Source organism: Argiope bruennichi, chromosome 1, assembly GCF_947563725.1.
Source record: "Argiope bruennichi chromosome 1, qqArgBrue1.1, whole genome shotgun sequence".
Classification (NCBI taxonomy): domain Eukaryota; kingdom Metazoa; phylum Arthropoda; class Arachnida; order Araneae; family Araneidae; genus Argiope; species Argiope bruennichi.
In genome coordinates this window covers 24,376,842-24,397,842 of record NC_079151.1, presented here as the reverse complement: position 1 = coordinate 24,397,842, position 21,001 = coordinate 24,376,842, and the positions used below count along the sequence as shown (strand labels likewise).

The 21,001-nt window shown below is 26.4% G+C and overlaps 1 protein-coding gene across 2 annotated transcripts in view; it reads left to right on the top strand.

The window, feature by feature from the left end:
* The window catches only part of LOC129969435 (nephrin-like), a 344,289-nt gene that overhangs the window by 285,698 nt on the left and 37,590 nt on the right, over window positions 1-21,001 (top strand). For both annotated transcript variants that reach the window (XM_056084015.1, XM_056084007.1), the window contains exon 7: window positions 5,286-5,573. In XM_056084015.1, coding sequence (XP_055939990.1) covers window positions 5,286-5,573 — 288 coding nt within the window. The remainder of the gene's footprint in view (window positions 1-5,285; window positions 5,574-21,001) is intronic.

Sequence of the window (21,001 nt, the reverse complement as noted above, 5' to 3'; positions counted from 1 at the left end):
TAAAGACATAATAAAAATTCTATTGAAAAGTGAATAGATTAATTAATTGAAGAAGATATTTAAGAAAAATTGTCTTTACAAATTACACCTAATGAATCTAAAATAGTAACATTAGGCTCGATCTCATCTAAAATACTCCTTGAAAATTCATTTACTTACTTTATCATGGCATACACGATACCAGTTATATATAATAATACAAATTAAATAATAAATAAATAATAAAAATAATCTCTTTTCCTATAATAGGGATTATAAGAAATGCGATTATGATAATAAAAAATTGACTATCGGGGAGTTTCAGGAAAAATTATGGGTGATACAAAGAATTATAATTTAAACCGAGTAAAAAAGAAATTGAATGAAAAATCAAGCATTTTTTTTCGATCAACAGTTACCTAGAATGTGTGGTAAAAAGGACTGTATAAATTCACTGAAAATACATGTTTTATTTGAATTATTTTTAGGAAAAATTATCAATTTACTGTAAAGACGTTCTCGTTTTGCCCTTAAGACTTATTAATACTTTAGGGAATTCAATAATAAATTTCTTTGAAATACTAACAATCTTGCTTTTTGCTGTGTTAAATAAGTTGTGTATGGACAAATTAAAACTGAAATAAAATTGTTTTCTAATCAAAGAAAATTTTTAAAGCTGACATTTTTTAATCCGTTTCATCGATGAAGTCCTTCTGTGAAGAAGAATTTACAAATTTTAAAACTATTCATATATAAAAAAAAAACCATCTTTGAAAATGATTATGATTAATGAAAATTATTGCTTAAAAAAGCTGAATGTACTTCCTGTAAATGTTAAATATTTATTTTGTAACTTTTATCTGAATAAATATTGTTTTATATATATCTTGTATAACATCTGAGTAAATATTATTTTGCATGTTTTATCTGAGGATGATCATATTTATTCAGACATGACCATGCATACATATGATAATACTATTTTGTATTGAAATTTTTGAGACATCTTGAATTCTCTTGTCATATCTTATACCAAATTGAAATGTGTTCAATGTTAAACTAGTGCAGTTCTCATGAAGGAGAATATCTAAATTACACAGAATTCCAACCATCGCAGCTGAGTCTTGAAACATTGAAACAAACTATGGCAAAGATCAAAGATGGAAACAATAAGTTATTTTAGAATATTCCGCTCAAGCTTATTGTGATTCATATCACGAAATCTTGCCTTTGAGACGTATGACAATGACACTCCCCATAAGAATTCAGGGTATCAGAACTGCTTAGGTATGAGAGTTCCCTTTCGTAGGTCTTACAATGCATGCATTCCTCGCTTTTCTATCAATATCCGTCAGAGAATAAGGTGTGTCGGTCTCTGTGGTGGAACACATAAAAATTCAAAACGTCTTGCAGCGAAATGATTATTTATGCTTCCATGTTTCTTTCTGTTTGAGAATGAAATATGTATCATTTCAGAATGCATACTGGAAAAATAATGTATGTTTCAGTTTTCAAAATTGTTATCTAAGTCTACAGTTCTTGAATACATGAAATTTAAATGTAATGGTTTTAAAGATTGCATTTATTAAAGACCGTTCGTATACAAATTAGACTTTGAATTATGGAATAGAGGAAATAATTAACATTGTCTTACTATATAAAATTCAACAAAGAAAATAATGTTTATGATCTGCGTGAAATATCCTTGGTGCTGCTATTTATAGTGATTGATTGATTGACATGAGATGATAATGGTATTTTTAGCAACAGAGGCCATTATCCCCTAATGTCAAAAGAGTTCATTCAATAGATGTTAAAAAAACTTCAGAGATTGGAGAAGGATCCGAAGACACTGCTTATTAGAAACCGCTTTTTGAATAAACGTTTTGAATGAAGAACAAGAATGGCTCTTTATAGTCTGACTTTTTGAGGCAGCTCATTACCAATGTGATGACAGGATACGACATAGGAGTAAAGTGGTCGGCAAACGATTAGTGTGGGGATGGGATTATTTCAAGGAAGGTAGTGAAGTTTCAATCGTTTCTTAATAACCGAAGAAACATTTCCCCAGCAACCTTTTTGCTTTGTAATATGAATGCTTATAAGTGAAACGAGATATTTTCATTTCAACAAAATATGAATAAATTTTAAAAAAAGTTTTCGATAATGGTTTATTACATGATATTCGTAATAATCTTGATATCACCAAGAATCTCAAAATAATTTTCGAAAAAGTTTACAAAAGATAAAAATAACAATTTTACGAGGTTTCAATACATTTAAAGATATGTATATTTATATTTACCCTGTGTTTTAATGTAACTATATACTATCTTCATTAATGAATAAAAGCATACTAAGAAACAAATTTGTTAATAATATTAATTTGGAAATGAATATTATTAACAGAGAGCCAAAGGAACCACAAGATTATTTTCGAATTGTAGGAAAATGGCCCCCGTGATTTTGCGGTTAGGTATTATCATCATGATCGAAGTGTTATCGTCTTAAAATTCGAATCTCAAAAAGACTTTGTTTAGTATGGAAACTGAAGATGAGATCTCTAGCTAAAAATTCTTTTTTTTAATGTATTGCCCATACTTCTTTAAAATAGACAATAAGTATAAATTAAATTGAAGAAAAAATTAAATGAAATATTGATTCTTCAGTGCATCAAATTTGGTGATTGAAGATTGAACTTTTCTACAAAAATAATTGTAACGCCCATATGGAGAGGTAAAAATAACATGAAAAGATTACTCATTATGTTTTCAATTAATCGGAATATAATAAAGAAATTGAGGATAGTTTTGAATTCATGTGTTCCAACAATTGTAAAAGAAATAGAGATAACTTCATGTGTTCCAACAATTGTCAAAAAAATAGAGATAACTCAGTCATAGTTTACATTCAGTTTCATATTAATTGTCATGAAAACCGTAATTTATTTTGCATTATAAAAATGTAAGATCTTCTCTACTAAAATTATCATAAAAATTGGGAAAAGAAAACAAAATAAAATAATTTCTACGTAATAACCGTTTTTCAATGAAAAGAAAAAGATCTTATAAATCCATCTAGTTGGTTTTTCTCTGTACCTTTACTTTGAACCTTATATCTGTTAAGAACTCCGTCAAGCATGATTCGCTTAATATTTCCTGGACTCCCACTAACTTGTACTTTGAATGACTTTTGGAAAAGAGAAAAGGTGATTTTTTTTTTAAAAAAGTGGAATGAGAAGAGGAAGTTCTTATCGCCACCCTGCAGCCCAGAATAGCAAAGGAATATTGATTATCAAATGGGAGACTTGCAAACGAGCGTAATTGTTTTACAGATAAAGGAAAACTCTGGGCCAAAATGGAATACCCTAGAACTGCCTTTGCTTGATGTAGGAGGAAAAGGTGAAAATATTCCTGAAATGTGATCGGGTGAAAGAATAATGACAGGGAATAAATATATCTGCGCGAACTGGAGACGGATTTTTCAATGGACTGAAGTAAATGTTTGAGGGATTTGTTTATGAGTGTAAAATGTTTAATGAGACGAAAGGAAAAATGTTAATGGGATTTGCGTGAAACGGTTTTCAAACTTTTGAATGTTGAGTTTCGAAATTATTAAGGGACAACAATAAATCTTTTGTGAGAGAATTTGTTTTCCATTGCTCACATAATTGTTATTTCCTTCCGAAACGTTACATAAAGGGAAAAATATTTCAGAATTTGGAATTTTAAATATTATTTAATTATTAAAAGGAAACATTTCAACAAATATTTGGCAAATGCTTATAAGCGTTTCTATTATTTTAATACAATGGAAACATGAGAAAATGATTCTTTCATTATAGCAGAAGGCAATTTATTGACGCAAGAATCTAAAAATGAATAAGATGACATTTCACTAAATTACAACTTATCATTCGCAGAATGACTTTACAAAATGGCTTATATTCTACTTCTTAATTTTATTTGGATACAAATAGTACGATAAAGTTTCTAGACATAATAAAGTAGATGCAATCCAAGAGTGAAATATTCTTACAGTAGCTTATTTAAAGTTGTGAGAGTATTTATTTATATAACGTGAATAACAAAATAGAAAATTATAAAATAAGAAACATTTTTGTAAATCATTTGAATGTGGCAGAATTTGCAAAGAATGTTGCCTCCTAAATTTGCTAATATATTTAACGTATCATGTTTTTTCTTAATATGGTTATCTTTAATTATACATTTTAGGTTAATTTCGTTTTATTTTTTAGGTTATTTCTTTAATTATATATTGGTCTCAGTTCCGTTGTGTTTAATTCTTATTCCTGTTAAAACAGGCACATACGAGTAAGGATTTTTTTTTCTAGAGGTGGATACAATGTTTAATTACAATTATTTTTTTAATAATATAAGGATAGTTCGTCGTTTTTTTATGATTATTTCTCTATAATCGGTAAAAAATCTTAATTTTTAATAATCAGAATTAAAACCAGAAATAGTGGTCTCACAAAATCCCTCTCTTATTAAATTTGGCATGGTAGAGAACAATTTAAATTTCATTCGCATATAATGGCTATGTTGTTATGTTAACTTTTGGATTGGATTAAAATTTTTACTGAATATTTGGTGTCATCCTTGGCGATTATCTTGGCGATTATTTTGGCGATTAATCCTTGGCATGCCTTAATAGTATACAAAAACCGAATTTCTGTCTCAGACACGTTTTTTCTACCAATTGAAGCAAAAGTTTGACACAGATCTGTACTTGTAGTCACAAAATGCCATACCACATTTGATTTATTAAAAACATTGCGTTTTTTGAATTATGGCTTTTTTGAAAGTACAGAGCGGCAGACAATCAACCCGTTGTCGAATTCGGCTGAAAATTTGATAGGTGTCTACACGATAAACAATAAATTCGTACAACGAATTTTATCAATCTAGCTCTCTTCATTTTGCAATAATCGTATTAATTAATACTTGAACAGCAGGATTGAACTGATTTTCTGTGAACGAATTTTACTCAAAATTCGTTACATACCTGCAAATTTCGTGTATAGACCGTATTAAAATTTCAATCGTCTAGCTTAAAGTGTTTTTGAGTGATCTTTGTCATAGACAGATGAACATGTTCCATATATATATATATATATATATATATATATTTTACCAGAGAAATCAATGTGAAGTTTTGTCAAAATCTCAAATTCCATTTTTGGACGATTGCTATACTTTATCTATACTACTCATACGAGAAGATAAAGAACATGGAAAAAGTTTTAATTTATTCATAAAATTTATAAAGTGATTTTATTTCAGATGCCCCCACCTGTAAACCCAATCAAAAGGATTTGTTTGGAGTTGCAAGGGAAGAAGAGGTAAACATAACTTGTGAAGTTGACTCGGATCCACAGGATGTAACATTCCGATGGACTTTGAATAATTCAGTGGAAAACACTGAATTGCATAGTTTTGAATCTTCTGGTGCGCTGAGTGTGCTTACTTATACGCCTAAAAATCCGATGGACTATGGAGCTATCCAATGCCTAGGTAGAAACTCAGTTGGTGAACAAAAGGAGCCATGTGTTATCAGAGTCATGCCTGCTGGTAAGATATTTTATTCTTATTTTTAAAAAAAATGTGATGAAATGACGCAAATTGTAAAAAGAAAATATATATAAATTTCCATACAAAATATGTAAAACTACATTTTTTTGTGTAATTCCCCTATATGTATCAACAGAATAAATTATATTCCGTTGCTTAAAAATATATTGATCACAAGGTGCACGTAAACCTGTCAATTGTTTAAAAAAATTACTTTTAACTCGATCGCGTGTAAAAATATTGCTGAAATTCACAGATCGATCTAACGTTGTGTTATTCTTTTATAATTTTCTGGTATATATACATTTAATACTTACGAAAGATTTCTGCTGATATTGCGAAATTTCTACAGTTCTCTGGTAAATATATTAATATACAAATAATTTCTTCTGTTATTATTTTAAAATGTATATAATATTTTAAAATGATATATAGGATAATTTATTGTTTATTCATGCGATTCAGCATTAACGATAACCCAAAAATAATGATTCTATTGTTTAAACGTAATTAAATTTAAAAGTGGTAAGTATACATATTACTGTTCGTTCACGTCGTGAGGGTTTTTGTAACAGTGTCGAGTTCCAACGCTTGTCATTAAATTTCTACTCACGAAATTTAAAAAAACGAGTTCATATTATGTTTCTTATATTTAAATACTTCTTACATCTTGTTATCAGCATTCGCCATTGAATCTATACAATTAAAATCCGATTTTAGTTCTTTTAGATTTATTAAAAATGTTGATGTAATAGACGCTTCTACATTTTCGAGATCATTTTATTAAATGACTTATTAATATTTCATATTTTATTTGATAATTTAAATTCTGTAGTTTATAATTTTTTGGGTTTTTTTTTTATTTAGCACAAAAAGCAGTTAAAACGTCATTGGTAGAATTACATCATGTTGCAACAATTTTATATTCCTGTAACGTAGCGATGAGCTTAAATTTTTTATCAAATGCAAAATGAACTTCATAACTGAATTACATTAAACATTTATTTTCGATTTGAAAAAAATTAAAGACTTCGTGCATCAAAAAATCTAGAAATTTGTTTTACACTCTCCAAAATTATTCATAAATATAAACAATCTACAATATGTGATAAATAAAAACAATTTACAATATGTGATGTATTTATCCTTAACTCTTATTGATAATTATGTTTATCATTTCTAATTTCCTCCAAATGCTTGCTGGTCACAGTACATTTTCTTTATCTTTTCTTATCTACAGTTACTTTTTCTTATTCCTTAAGTTAATTGGTAAAACAACATAAGAATTTTATTTTAATATGGCACGGAGATATGAATTTCAGAGTGTTATTCTCTAAACAATTTCGATTTCAAGAGAATATACATAAAGCCAGTATGTTTATATATATATATATATATATATATATTTAAATATATATATATATATATATATATATATATATATATATATATATATATATATATATATATATATATATATATATATATATATATATATATATAAGTAACCAATCTAAAGTAAGAAAAAGTTTGAAAACGAAACTAAAATGAAAACGAAACAAAACAGTTTCGAAATCGCAACTAAAATTTATTACCTATTTAAACTAAAACCAAAAAGGAACTTCATAGTATTTAGAGAGCGCAATTGCAGCTACTTCTAAAACACAGATGAATTGATACAAAAGTATTAGAATCAAGTTAATAGGAAAAACAAAAAACAAATAAAAATTAAACCAAAAAAATTATTAAAAAATATTAAAAAAGAATCCGGCCTGAAGACTTTTTCAAGGGTCACCCTCAGGCAGGGATTCAAATAAAGGGATTTTTTCTGTGAGGACATACAGACATTAAGTCTAATAATGATTCCTCGTGACCCGAAAATCCCCCGAAATTATGCTCAAGAGATATACCATTTTAACAGAAAGGAAATACAAAATAACAAATTAGAAAAAAACCACAAAGTAAAAATACAATAAAAACAATAACAATAAAAACAAAAACAGCATTAAAATTAAAATTAAAATTAAAAACGAAAAGGCCAAGACATACCATCCAACAGTGAACGAAACTTTAAACAATCGATTGTGATTTCCTGTTTTTGAAAGTTAACGTTTACATAAGCTCTGTTTACATAATTTACCGTTCCTATTAACTTGATTCTAATACTTTTGTATATATATATATATATATATATATATATATATATATATAGATTTAAAATTTCATGTTTACTAAATTTATTTTAGATAGTTTCATTTCTGAATCATATATGATATGAAACAAAATTTTTTAGAGTTTTGACATTTTTTTTTATTAATTTTTAAGAAAGATGGTCAAAAGTTTTAAAAAGATGCTTCTAGAGAATTATTCATAATAAAGTTTTAGACGAATACTTTTGTTAAACAATTTTTCTTTTTACTTGAATATCACATCAACAAAGGCATTTCTACGTATGACAAGAGAAATCAAATTTATTTAAGTTAAATAAGTATTTCATCAAAACTGGTCATGTTTGAAATAAAACAGAAATTGCTAATCTGTACTTTTGAAATGCAAAGGCAAAACTGAAAACAATATCTAAACAGAAGGGAAGATTAGATTTTTTCAAAACTCTCAAAGTATGAATAGAATTGAAATTTATAAATGGTTAATTATTGCTTTTTAACAAATACGAATAAAGTTATTCTTATTTATCAATTTTCTGGAATTAAATTTTTTTCAAAAATATAGAATACTATCTGAATTATTTTGGTTTTGCATGGAGTACTAAAGCGATGGTCGTTAAATAGCAGAAATTTTCTTCCAAAATAAACTATACGAAAATTGTAAACTAGATTTTACTAGTAATTAAGTACAGAAATATGAATAAATTACATTCGTTTTTATAAATTTCTCATTTTGTTTACCATCATGAATACGCATTAGCGTATATATAGATATTGAGTAAAAATATAGTAAGAGAAAAATATAATTTAATATACAATATTGAAAAACCCATTATCTGTGCTATAAAATGTGGTTTTTCAATGTGATTTTAGAGAATGATAATTTACTTTAGATGTAAAGAATGTTCAACTCCATACGTTAAAGTACAAAAATATACAATAAGACATAAATAGCAGTAGGATAGTGTTTCATATTTTCTTTTGAGAAATTTGATTCCATCTGCTTTTCAAATTATTGCAATTTAAAAATATATTAAGGAATGTATATAACTCCCGTAAATAGCAGTTTTATTTTCTAATCACATCCTCAATTCCCTTTCTTTCAACAAAAATATGAGCCAGTTTCGTTACAAATTTACTTTCTCGTGATGCAATTTCCAAACATAATATAGCATCTATTAATTGTTCCATCCTTAATTCATCAGCTAAACTGGTTTATATTTAAATAATACTTCATAAATAAAAGAAAACTGACATACGTTCTACTTTCGTTTAAATTCCTACGACAATTTTCCTAACTGACACCTACAAGAACTGCTAGAGCCAACCATGAACATTCTTTGTTTTTAATCATTTTTATCAGCCAGTTTTCAAGAAGAAACGTGGAACGTTTCTGTACCTCTATAAAATCAATACCTTTGGAAGAAAAATCCATTAATTTCAGAGAATCCCTTACATATGACTATTATTCACAGCTTTTCCACAATCCAATATGAAGGAAGAATAAAACGAAACTGAAAAACTCAATTCGTCTGGAAATCCATTATGTTACCGAATGGAAATAAGGACCGCGTTGAACAAGTGTACGTTCAAAGCAGACTGATTCTATAAGGTACTTACCGGGGAACATTCAGAACTACATGGTTTGAAATATTGGTCTCAACGAATCCGTGTTCTCATTTTCTTCGACTTGCCCTAGTGGGCGTCTAGCCAAAGCAATTTATACGATTTTGTCTTCCTTATGTATTCAGTCGTGACCGAAAGTGATATCGCTTAGAAAATCGAAAGGGAAATGACACCAGTTTGTTCGTGGAATAGAGATGCGGTGGCGTCTTGGAGGCAGAACAAGGATTGATAGAACCGCCTGGACTTTTTGTCAGATGAGAATTTAAATTACATCAGGGATAGAATGTGGGAAATAATAAATCCTTGTAGATTCGAATTTGAAATATTATATCATTTCAAATTCCCACGACTGAAAATTTAAAGGAAATGTATTCATAAAGTTTTAATACTAGCATTTTACAGAGAAAGTTACATATCAAAAGACGTTTAATAAAATATACTTAATTTAGTGTCTGCTTATGTAGTTAAATTCTCTGATAGGAAAGAAATGTTTTCAATGGTTTTGCTAAAAGAAAATTTCAATCTTTACAAATATTTATTTTCATTCGTTTCTAAACGTGTTCTTATATTTATAAAACATAAATTTTTATATATTATAACAATGAATATGATACAAATAGGATAATATGCATAAGAAAATAATGACCGGAAAATGTTTTCAATCGAATTTCAAAAAAAGATTTAATATAAAGGTCTTTAAAATCAAATAATATTAATATGATTCAAAGAAATTTTTTTTTCTATTGAAAATTACTCTACTAAAATTAATCATAATGATTTTATTCATAAAAACATTTTTATTTTATTCAGAAATAAATTATGTGTGTAAAACATCACTATTTGTTATTATCTATCTAATTTTTAATTGTCGAAATTCAGATAGACCTAAATTTTAATTTTATTTTGATTCAACTGATCCAGCAGTTAAGCTGCTTATTTTATTACTTGATGAATTTACTTTTAAAACAAATAGTGTCATTTTCTAAACACATTACACATTTACAAACACATTCTTACATTATTAATTTACTTTTAAAACAATCAGTGTCATTTTCTAAACAAATTACACATTTACAAACACATTCTTACATTATTAATTTACTTTTAAAACAATCAGTGTCATTTTCTAAACTTTTAACTATTGTTAATAGGACTATTGCATTAAATTTTTAACCGATTCAAATTTCATATCATAATTTTAAATTGTAGATTCAAACAAATTTCATATAATTCATATATACATATTTACCCTCCATTTTTCAGTTTCAATTTCTTTTTTTTTTCTTCATAATTTTGCAAAATATATTCCTAAATCTTACTTTTAACATATGGGATAAGAAGTTTAAAACAAAGAAATTTTAATGAACTTTTAGCTTTAAATATTCCCGAAATGCGATGTGAAATATTAGTTATATGCATTTTTAATTATATCAAATTCATTTAATTTGTAAAATATTTTTCAGAATTTTTGCCTAATGCATTTGGAAATAAATTTTCTTTTATTAATTACTGCTGTTCTTATCATTTCTATGGGAATAATTTCTTCATAAAATTTCATAAAACTCGATTCAATTATTTTTTATTACATAAATTTCTTTAAGAGACTTTGAATTTTTAAAAATTCGACCAGATTATATTTAAGCAATAACAGTATAATTACGACGCTTCTAGCATTCATTAAGTTTTAAACTCAGTCATTCTAATATATAAATCGTTCTAATATATAAAAAATTAATTCAGTTTCGAATTCGAGTAAATAGTTCATAGTATAATGTTAAGGTACAATTTTTCAAAAATGATTCGATGAAATAAAAACTTGCTTTCACTGGGATTTTGGAAAATATTGTAGCATATATGAAATAATTGTATTAAAATCTGTATAGAAACATTTAAAAAGCATACAAGCTTTTTTTTTATAAATTACATTATTTAAAGAATAGTAATAAAAACTAGTGAGTGTTTTATATTCAAAGTACAATCAATAAAAATTATTGCTTATTATAAGAATGAAAAATTCTTTGAAATAAAAACTATCGATTTTCATTTAATTTTGGAAAATAATATATCATATATAAAGTAATTTTATTAAAATATGTATTGAAAAATTTTAAAAACATACAAACTATTTATAAATTAGCATGACTTTTTCACACTGAAGTAATATAAAATACTGAAACTAAAACCTTATCTTTATTGAACAGTAAAGACAATTAATTATTTTTTGTTGTTTAGAGTTAGTTGTTATTTTGTGTTGTTTTTAGTTCAGAGTATTACGTACTTTTGCACACTTTCTATATGGTTTTCTCCTGAAAATTTAAAATTAAATTTTGTTAAATACTATATAACAAAATACATACATTTATTTACGTTTTTAACACGTATTTTTACAATTAAATAAAATAATATTGCTATATAGATTCAATAAATTCAGCTAAACTTGAAATATTCTAATCGCAAAATAAGTAAAAATTCTGATAAAAGATATGAATTCGAGTAACATGCTTTTATATCATAAAAAGATATTTTTTAAAAATTAATATATTTCATTTTTGTTCAATTTTCCACTTGTATGAGTCAGGAGAATTTTCTGAGAAACATTTCTCTAACGCATCTAAAAAGATTCTGCATTTTATCTTGACCAAAAGACAAATGCAGAATGGAAAAATATTTTTTTCTATACACAAACTGGACAAAGAAAACAATTCAACTATCTTGAAGCGATTTCACAAAAATTTCAGAAACTTTGAGATCTAGCATTCGCTGTCAAATCTGAATAACTGACCCATTCATATTCGGAACAAACGCTAAGAAAAACAGGCAGGACCTTTTGTCTAGTAAGGGAGTGGGATACATTCTCAACACGTGCTTCAAAAAATGACAGGGCAAGTTTGTTCTTTTCGGTACAAAAAATGATTCCAGAATTCTTTGTTTAGTGATTTATTAGTTTGTTTACTGGCCTTGATCAATCATTTCTTACAAAATGAATCAAAGTACAAAAATTGATTTAGTTATCATACATCTATCTACATGCAAACTTACGTTTCCATATATCTATAAAACTAAAATGGCTAGGAGAGAAAAATACTGACCACGGAGGAACATTGATAGTAGAATACACATTTCCTGTTCCACTTCCTCTTCGCAATGCAATTTGGAAAGAAATTTCAGTTTTATTTCTTTATAGACATTCGGTAAAGTAGAGGTATTAAGATTCCATAACGTTGTTTACAGAAAGTCGACGTGATGAAATTTTAAATTACGTCTACGTGAAATCACATAATGTTTCTTTCCATCTCCTTTTGTATACTTTTAGTAATTGAAACCTAAATGGAAGATGGTTTTCTTACTTTTACTTCTAGAAATTGATCAAATAACTCCTTTATATAATGATTAAAAATAATTGTAAATTTCTTTTAATATATGCAAAAATCTAGCATATAATAATTGGATTTTTATTCAAATATATATTCAGAATCTTTTGAAATATAATATAACTTCATTTTCGTATGTGCATTATTTGGAAAGAATTATCTAATTACATTTTATAATAAAAATGTAATGCATTTTTCAAATATACAATTAATCTATTTTTTTTACTTCATACAAATTTATATTCTAAAACCAGGATTTGCTTAAAAGTTAATACATATCTCTTTATCTCACATTGCTTTTCAATTTCATTGTGATTTTAATTAAATACAAATTTCAAAATATACATATATGAAGAATATATTTATGTATTTACCACTTATAACATGTAGTTCTGAAGAATATTTTAATATTTTTAATGTACTTAAAAAATTTTTCTTTTGTTCAATATGTATTCTGTAATATATAGGTTAAACGTATTTTTATACTTGGCTTAGATCTCATTTTAGCATTTAATATGATTTTAGATCAGTTTGATTTTTTTATAGCTTAGTTTTTCTTTCATATAATGATATTAGATTCATAAGGATAAAGAAATGATTACTACACATTGAACTATAATTCGAAATAAAAGTTTATATCAGGCATATTAATCCAAATAATATGAACTAAAAATACTGAAGTAGAAATCCTCTGTGTGTATTACTTGATGCTAAATAATTTTGACAATAAATTTTCAATCATTCCAGACAGAATAGAATAAAGAGTGAAATTAAAATAAATTTCCAAGCACGTGCAAGTTATGTACGCATCAATGTTACCTTATAATAAATAGACAAACGCGTAACAATTATTATTGCTTAAATGAATGAAATAGGAAATTTGAAAATAAAGCATACTAAAAATGTAATCTCCGCGCATTTCTTTTAGAATTTTTGAGCAATTAGCTGAACGGAAAAAATAAATAAATATTATCTATATAAAAGTAAAAACTATATTTATATCCATGTATATGATATTAAATCCCATATTAATTACAGTACTCCTCTTCTCTATAATGATAAATTAATATAATAATTGAAAATATTATTCTCTATACGAAACAATTAATATAAATAAATAAATGTAATACACAATTATGATCTATGACATGCTTATTGTCTTCTGTACTATTTTCATCAGGTAGTAAACACCTGCTTGAAAATTAAACCCGATTCAAGTTTGTATTTGTTCACAAACGGCATTCTAGAACAGCATTTATCAGAGCGAAAAAGTAAGGCTATGTCATTTCCTGAATCAAACGACCACCATTTAGACGCATCCTTTATCGACAAAGTAAAGTATATAGAACGATATAAAGGTTAAACGTATGTAGGGCACGTATTTTCAGTAATATGGATCTTAAGAAAGTCAAAATAAGAACAAAAGAAAACTGTGAGAAGTTTCTTAGCAGCAGATATTCGACGATTAAGCTTAAAAGACAATTCCAAAATAAAATGAAAATGGAACATATTCCTATTTGAAGAAAAGAAAAGATCAGAGAAAAAGTAACAGTATTTTATTCCAGGAGTAATATATTCCTGGATAGCATGATGTAAGACACACGCTATTTCCTTTTCTTCCAGCATAATATTGCAATTCTGCAGTGTATGTGAACGCTTTCACAGAAACCAAAAGTAAGTCTATATGCAGGAAGGAATCGTTGCAAGGAAACAAGAATGATGTTGTTCCTTTGATCGCTCACTCCATTCATATCAAAATAGCGTCGTTGATGGAGAATAATACGAACAATATATATTCTGTAAGGCGAGGAGAATACCGAAAAAGTACATTTTAAAATAATATTAGATTCTTTACATTTCTAGTGGAGACATCGAGGTGAGGTAATTTGAGATTTAAATCTTTGCGGTGAAAGGGCTTTTAGTGCTTAGCTTTATCTTCTAAAATTCGAAACAGTAAGCATTCCTTTATTTTCTCAACTAATAATTGTTTCGGAAAGAAAAATTAAATGACATTGACAAAGTCGAATTTCGTTGCATGGTGTTCGTTGAAAAGTGTAGAATGAATGCAATTCTCCATTTTGTGAAAAGAACGCAAATATTGTTCTCAAGTATAAATTGAAATATTATGAATTAATCAGAGAAGAATGCATAAACATAGATTAAACTCAAAATAATCTCTTTGTGGCTGATTGTTTTCCATATTAATTTGTAATCGCATTGATATATATACACACGATGGCTACCAAGACTAAACGCTATTCGAAATTGTTATGTTTTATTTGATTTGCATAGTTTGAAAATTTTCATCAAAAGTCTATTTGAAACAAATGAAGGATTCTAATTCATTCACTTATAATTGAATTTCAGGAATATAAAATTTAATTTGTGTTGTTTTCCCTGTGTAGTGCAAATACAATTCGATTATTTCCATAGTAATTGTTTTGCCATTGTAAATATATTATTATATTTTCTACATGACATCATAAAAGGTTGCATTTATAAATTGCCACTTTTATAATGTTAAGAAAAAGATAAATAATTCGCCATTATAAAAATGCCAAAATTTATAATGTCAATATTCAAAATTCACCATTATGAACATTATAAACACTTTATAATATTCATAATCGTGAATGTTCCAATGAATTTCATTTAGTGCAAAATTGTATAAGATTTTCAAATATATGTATTTCGTAAAGTTCCATCTTGCTGTAATTTTAAAGAGAATTTCTTATACGTTTTTTTTATATTGAATCATACAAAATATTTGGCGATGTATTTTCCAAATGAAAAGAACATTCTTATTTTATTTCATAATATATTTCTCAAATTATTAAAATGAAAAAAATATTTCGTATTTTTATATATTTATTTGAAGAGAATTTTAAATGAAAAACGTTTTTAACTTAAATTGATTTAACTAAACCTGTTAATTCAAGTAATATATGCAAATATGACCTTGCGAATAATTTTTTCTGAAAAAATAGCACAACAAAAAATTATGTTTTGCTTGGATTTTCTTATATAAACTATACGGATTGCTTTTCACTCTTAGAATTTAAAATCAGTATTTTTGTTTTTATTCATATATTTCCATATTATTCTTCTGAAAGTTTTGCACTTAATAAGATATGCGAAAATCGTTATTTATATTCTTATGAAATTAAAGTTTCGGTATGCGTATTTATATTAAAGGAAACATTTTAAATATATAAAAACAATTTATTTTTTTCTTTAGTTCCCCAGTTTTACATAATTTGCACTGTATTTTGCAGTGAAATGCGACTCACATTTATGCACAAGAATTTTTATTAAGTAATTTTTGTATATTATAAATTATTTAAATATTAGCTTGAAATTTCAGATAAAATACAACAGCAACGCATAAAGCTTATTCAGATTTTAAAGGAATAAGGAAACAAAATGGTAGTCTATTTAGTTTTATAAAGATAAGTTTAAAAATACAGCAAAAATAAAATTTATTATAAAATTTTATTTACATTTCCATAACAATTTGGATTTGAAAAGTCGAATTTGCCCTTATATATATATATATATATATATATATATATATATATATATATATATATATATTATCAAACTATCAATATATATAAAACCGCTTTTGTAAGAAAAAATTTATTATTTATAATTTATAATTATAAATATTATGAAATTTTAAATTCTATTATTTTGAAAAAAACTTATTACCAAATGGTATCCTGAGTACAGAATAAAAAATTAATTAATTGATAAATTAGTTCTGGAAATACCAGATAACATAGTGTAGTTAAGAAGATACTAAAGTACAATATTCCACAACTCCAAAATATCAGGATTTTAATGCAGAATAATTTACAGTATTTTATCTTCAAAATCTCTAATAGAACAAGTTTAGTAAAAGTATACATAAACCAATCAAGATTTATTACAATGTTATCTTATTTCATATTATAAATGATAATAACTTGTTTATATTATAAATATACAAGTTTGAATTTTGGAAAAAAAATAACCAGCCTTGCACACGAGCAACAGTATACAGCGGATTACATTTATATTTTCCTCTCTGGTGTTATATTCAATATTCATATTGAAATTCACTCCTCGCTATAAAAAAAAAAAAAAAAAAAAAAGCTTGTTTTTGTCATTTCTGTTAGAATAGAATTTTTCCTCCATGCAACGTGCGGGAAAATTCCTATATCCCTGGAGGGATTTGGGCATTCGTGTGAAATTTCGTCACTCGGGGAGAATAACATTCTGTGCCTGAAATACCAATTATTCTCTCGCCACCGTCAATGCGTTTGCAGATACGTGTCCAGAGTTACGAGGAGCTTCCACATTTATTTATATTCTCGTTTTCCAGCGTAAGAAGTTGTTTTTAGCATTGTGAGTTTTGCCTGTACACAAAATAGCACCGTTTTTCATGCCTTAAGTGGTTTTGGTGGAAACACCTAAGTTATAGAGAGGTGATTCGAATGCATAGAAGAGTTTTCTGAGGGTTTTTTATTTTGGTTTTTGTCACCTATCTAAAGACTTCAGCCCGACATAAATTTCTCTAAGGAGAACCTCTTTATTTTTTATTCATATAAAATTATAATTCAAATGCTATGTAAAATGGTGATTCGAAAAACTTTCAACTAAGGGGTTTGAAGTTCTGAGATCGACCAATTTGGTGTCAGTTTAGGAATAGAGATATGGAAGTTATTTAAGAATTATAAAATAATTAAAGTTATTGTTATATATTCCTCAATTTAATGGATCGAATAAAAATGAATTTCTGTACATTCTTATCATTCTGATCTCATATAATATATGAAATGAAGTAGAAAGATCAAAATATGAAGTTTCTATTTCAACTTAAGATTTTATTATATTTCCCAAAAGATTTCATTCTCTTTTATATTTTTTTTTCTTTTAAACTTTCCGATAGATTTTTTTAATTTTTTTAAGTTATCATTTTCATTTTTTTTGCATTATTGAATGTTATTAATTTTCCAATTATATTGAGTCTGTACAGAATTATCAGGCGTTTCGTTGACGTGCTATATTTTAATAAAAATAACAATATATATTTTTTAAATTTAGGAATGAAAAAATTCTACTTTTTGGTTATAAAAATTCTTATCGATATTCATACTCATATTCGTCTTTTAATACTGTACCACTTTGAGAAAAGATGAAAAGCAGCGCAGTCATTTCGCGATCTCAACAAAATTTTCGGTAAGGGCATAATCAGCAAAAGTCGATGTTTCTTTCTTTTGAGGATTTTGAAGAGAAGACATGACTCATCCTCAGTGACAAGATTCTACAGAAACAGATCCCGCTCATTTCGTTGAAGCAAATTGGTGAAAATTCGGACACGTTTTGCTTTATGGTTGTTACTAAGTTCGTAGAGACCAAGCCAGCGAATTTCCATACCTTTCCAAACATTTTGAAACGACGAAGGATGGTTGAATAGTCCAAATTGAAGTTGTTGGCCAGCATTCGAATTTTCAAGCTATCGTCTCATGCTAAGGCTGCCAAAAATGCCTGATCGTCGAAAATGATGGTCGACTGCATCAAGTTTGTGCCCTCCCCGAAAAGTTCACTGGGATCGCGGAATGACTGAGTTGTTTGCCATCCTTTCTCAAAATGGTACAGTATAATATGACGAATAATTATTATAACTTAACACGCATTTTTATAACCTAAAAGTAGAATATTTTCATTCATAAATTTATAAAATACTGTACATTTTTATTAAAACATGACACCTCAAAAAAAAAAAAAACACCCGATAATTATGCATCAACCCATTATATTTACGTTTACCAGAGATAATTATGTGACCTTCGTTATTTTAGTTCCTCTTTATTACTTTTATCAATATTTATTTGTTCACTCCCTTTAGACAGTTACAATAATATATGTAAAATGTTTTTTATTCAAGCATTTGTTTATTTTAATTCAAGAAATCACTGTGAGAGGATGGAATTTAATTAGTTTCTAAATTCTTCTTATATTATTGTTAATCAAAATTATTTACAATATATTAGTGTATATTATTCAGAATATTATCTCATTCTGTCTATAAAGTTTTAATATAATGTGAGAAATTATTTTATGATCTTATTTGATATCTATTTACCATTAATAATGATTTATTATAATTAATTAAATGATAAATATGATAATAATGAAATTTAACTGGCAAGTTTGTACATTCTTTTCTTATCTATATGCATTGTTTTTTTAACTATGTTTTCACTTTTACCTATAAAGAAACACTCTTAGATATGAATAAAATAATGAAAAAAATTAGATTATAATATTCCACAATAAATAAAAAATAGTTATTTTATAGATTTTGTATTCATTTATATAATATAAAGCAATGATCTTTTTTTTAAATAGGAATGGAAGATTTTACAAAAGTAAAATACAAATAAATTTCTGAATAACTTATTGCTTGAGGAAACAAATGGGTTAAAAAGGATAATCTAAATTTAATTCTTAATCTTCTTTATTTGATATATATACCATTTTTTAAAATATTAAGTGCTTTCTTTTACAAATTATAGTTAAAGAAATTAAATTTATCCATAAATTAATTCGTCTTAGATATTTAAAAAATATACCTTATAGCATTTTATTATCTCAAGTAAAGGACAATTTGGCTTATAAGTAAATAATCAATAAATCTAAATTTGAAAATTTTCACATTTTTTTTTTCCATACCGACAATGATGCATGTCTTTTTAGGATTCAATGAACCTTATTTAACATGAGACTCTTTATTAAACGGCAAATTGTGAAACCCAAATAATTAATAATAGTCTTATTTGACAAAAGAAATTTATTTTTAGTACCAATTTATTGAGTTAGCAATATAATCCCTTTATCATTATTTGGCAGAAATTGTTGGTTTACGGTCTTTTATGAGATATGCAAAATTTTGTACCATTTCATTTATCACAAGGCTCACTATTTCTGTTATAATGTTTATCTAAACACTATTTTCATCTCTATTTTCCTTTTTTTTCAGAAAGTAGTGTTTTAATTTTTAAGCGTGCTAAAACACGATTTGCAAATTTTTAGTAGCTATCAATTAAATTCATTACAGTAGACTATAGAAATTTAGGTTACAATAGACATTTATTACAATGTGTTGAATTTCGAAGACGCATAAATCAATTCAGAGTGTTCAAAATTTATTATTTATAAACAATTATCCTTTAACAATGATTATTATAAAAATTATCGAACAAGTTAAGCTCCATTTCTGGATATTGCCAACAACTAAAGAATTATCTGAATTTTATAATTATTTCCATAAATAACTTAATCATTGGACATTTCCATACTGTTTACAAAAATGATTTCTTATGATATTGGTAATTAAAAAATAGTCTTAAAAACATATTTTTTACAATGTGTAAAAGATAGTTTTCTGATTATTCTTCTTGCAGACATTTACATCGTTCAGAACTCAACAATTAAATAACATAGATTTCCTTCCTGATGATACAAACGTGGTAACTTCAATATTCCTAATTTTCCAAACAAAAGCCTTGGTGGGAATTTTCCTATCGACGCTGCATTACTATGAATCGAAGCAATCTAGCTTGGTTTATGCTACGGAATGCAGAGGATTAAGTCAGATTCTAATTAACTAGCTCCAGTGTAATTCTAAATTTCCCTTAGAGTAATCCGAATGCAGTAATCGATCTCTGTATGCATCCAAATGCCTGTAGTTGATCGGCTGATTTACATCAACATACCACAAGATTTCCATGTTAGGCTACTAGTTCACCAAATGCAGGTGTAATCGATTGAATATATTCGAGTATGGGATAGTTAAACCTTATTTGTCGTGTTAAAATGAAATAGAAAAGAAAAAAATGGAAATCATTATCATGCACTTAATTTATGTCCAATGTAAATGATTTAAGATTAGAAATAATATTAATATGCTCTCTAAGATTGAACCGAAACTGTAATTGCAGCATGACTTTATCGGAAGTTTGGAATACTTATCAGCAAATATTTCCAATACATTATTATCAAAGATATAAATTTAAAAAAATATAATATATCTGCTATATAAATATACTTTACAAAACTGTGTTATAATTTCGGAATCAATTTAATCATGTTTTTACTTCTTTTCGTTTAACTTCAGAAAAAAAAATCAAATTTCTCGCGATCTTCATGTGCAAAATTATATCCACTTTTTAAAAAATCAATTACATGTATAAATATTTAAAAATAATTCTTTTTATGT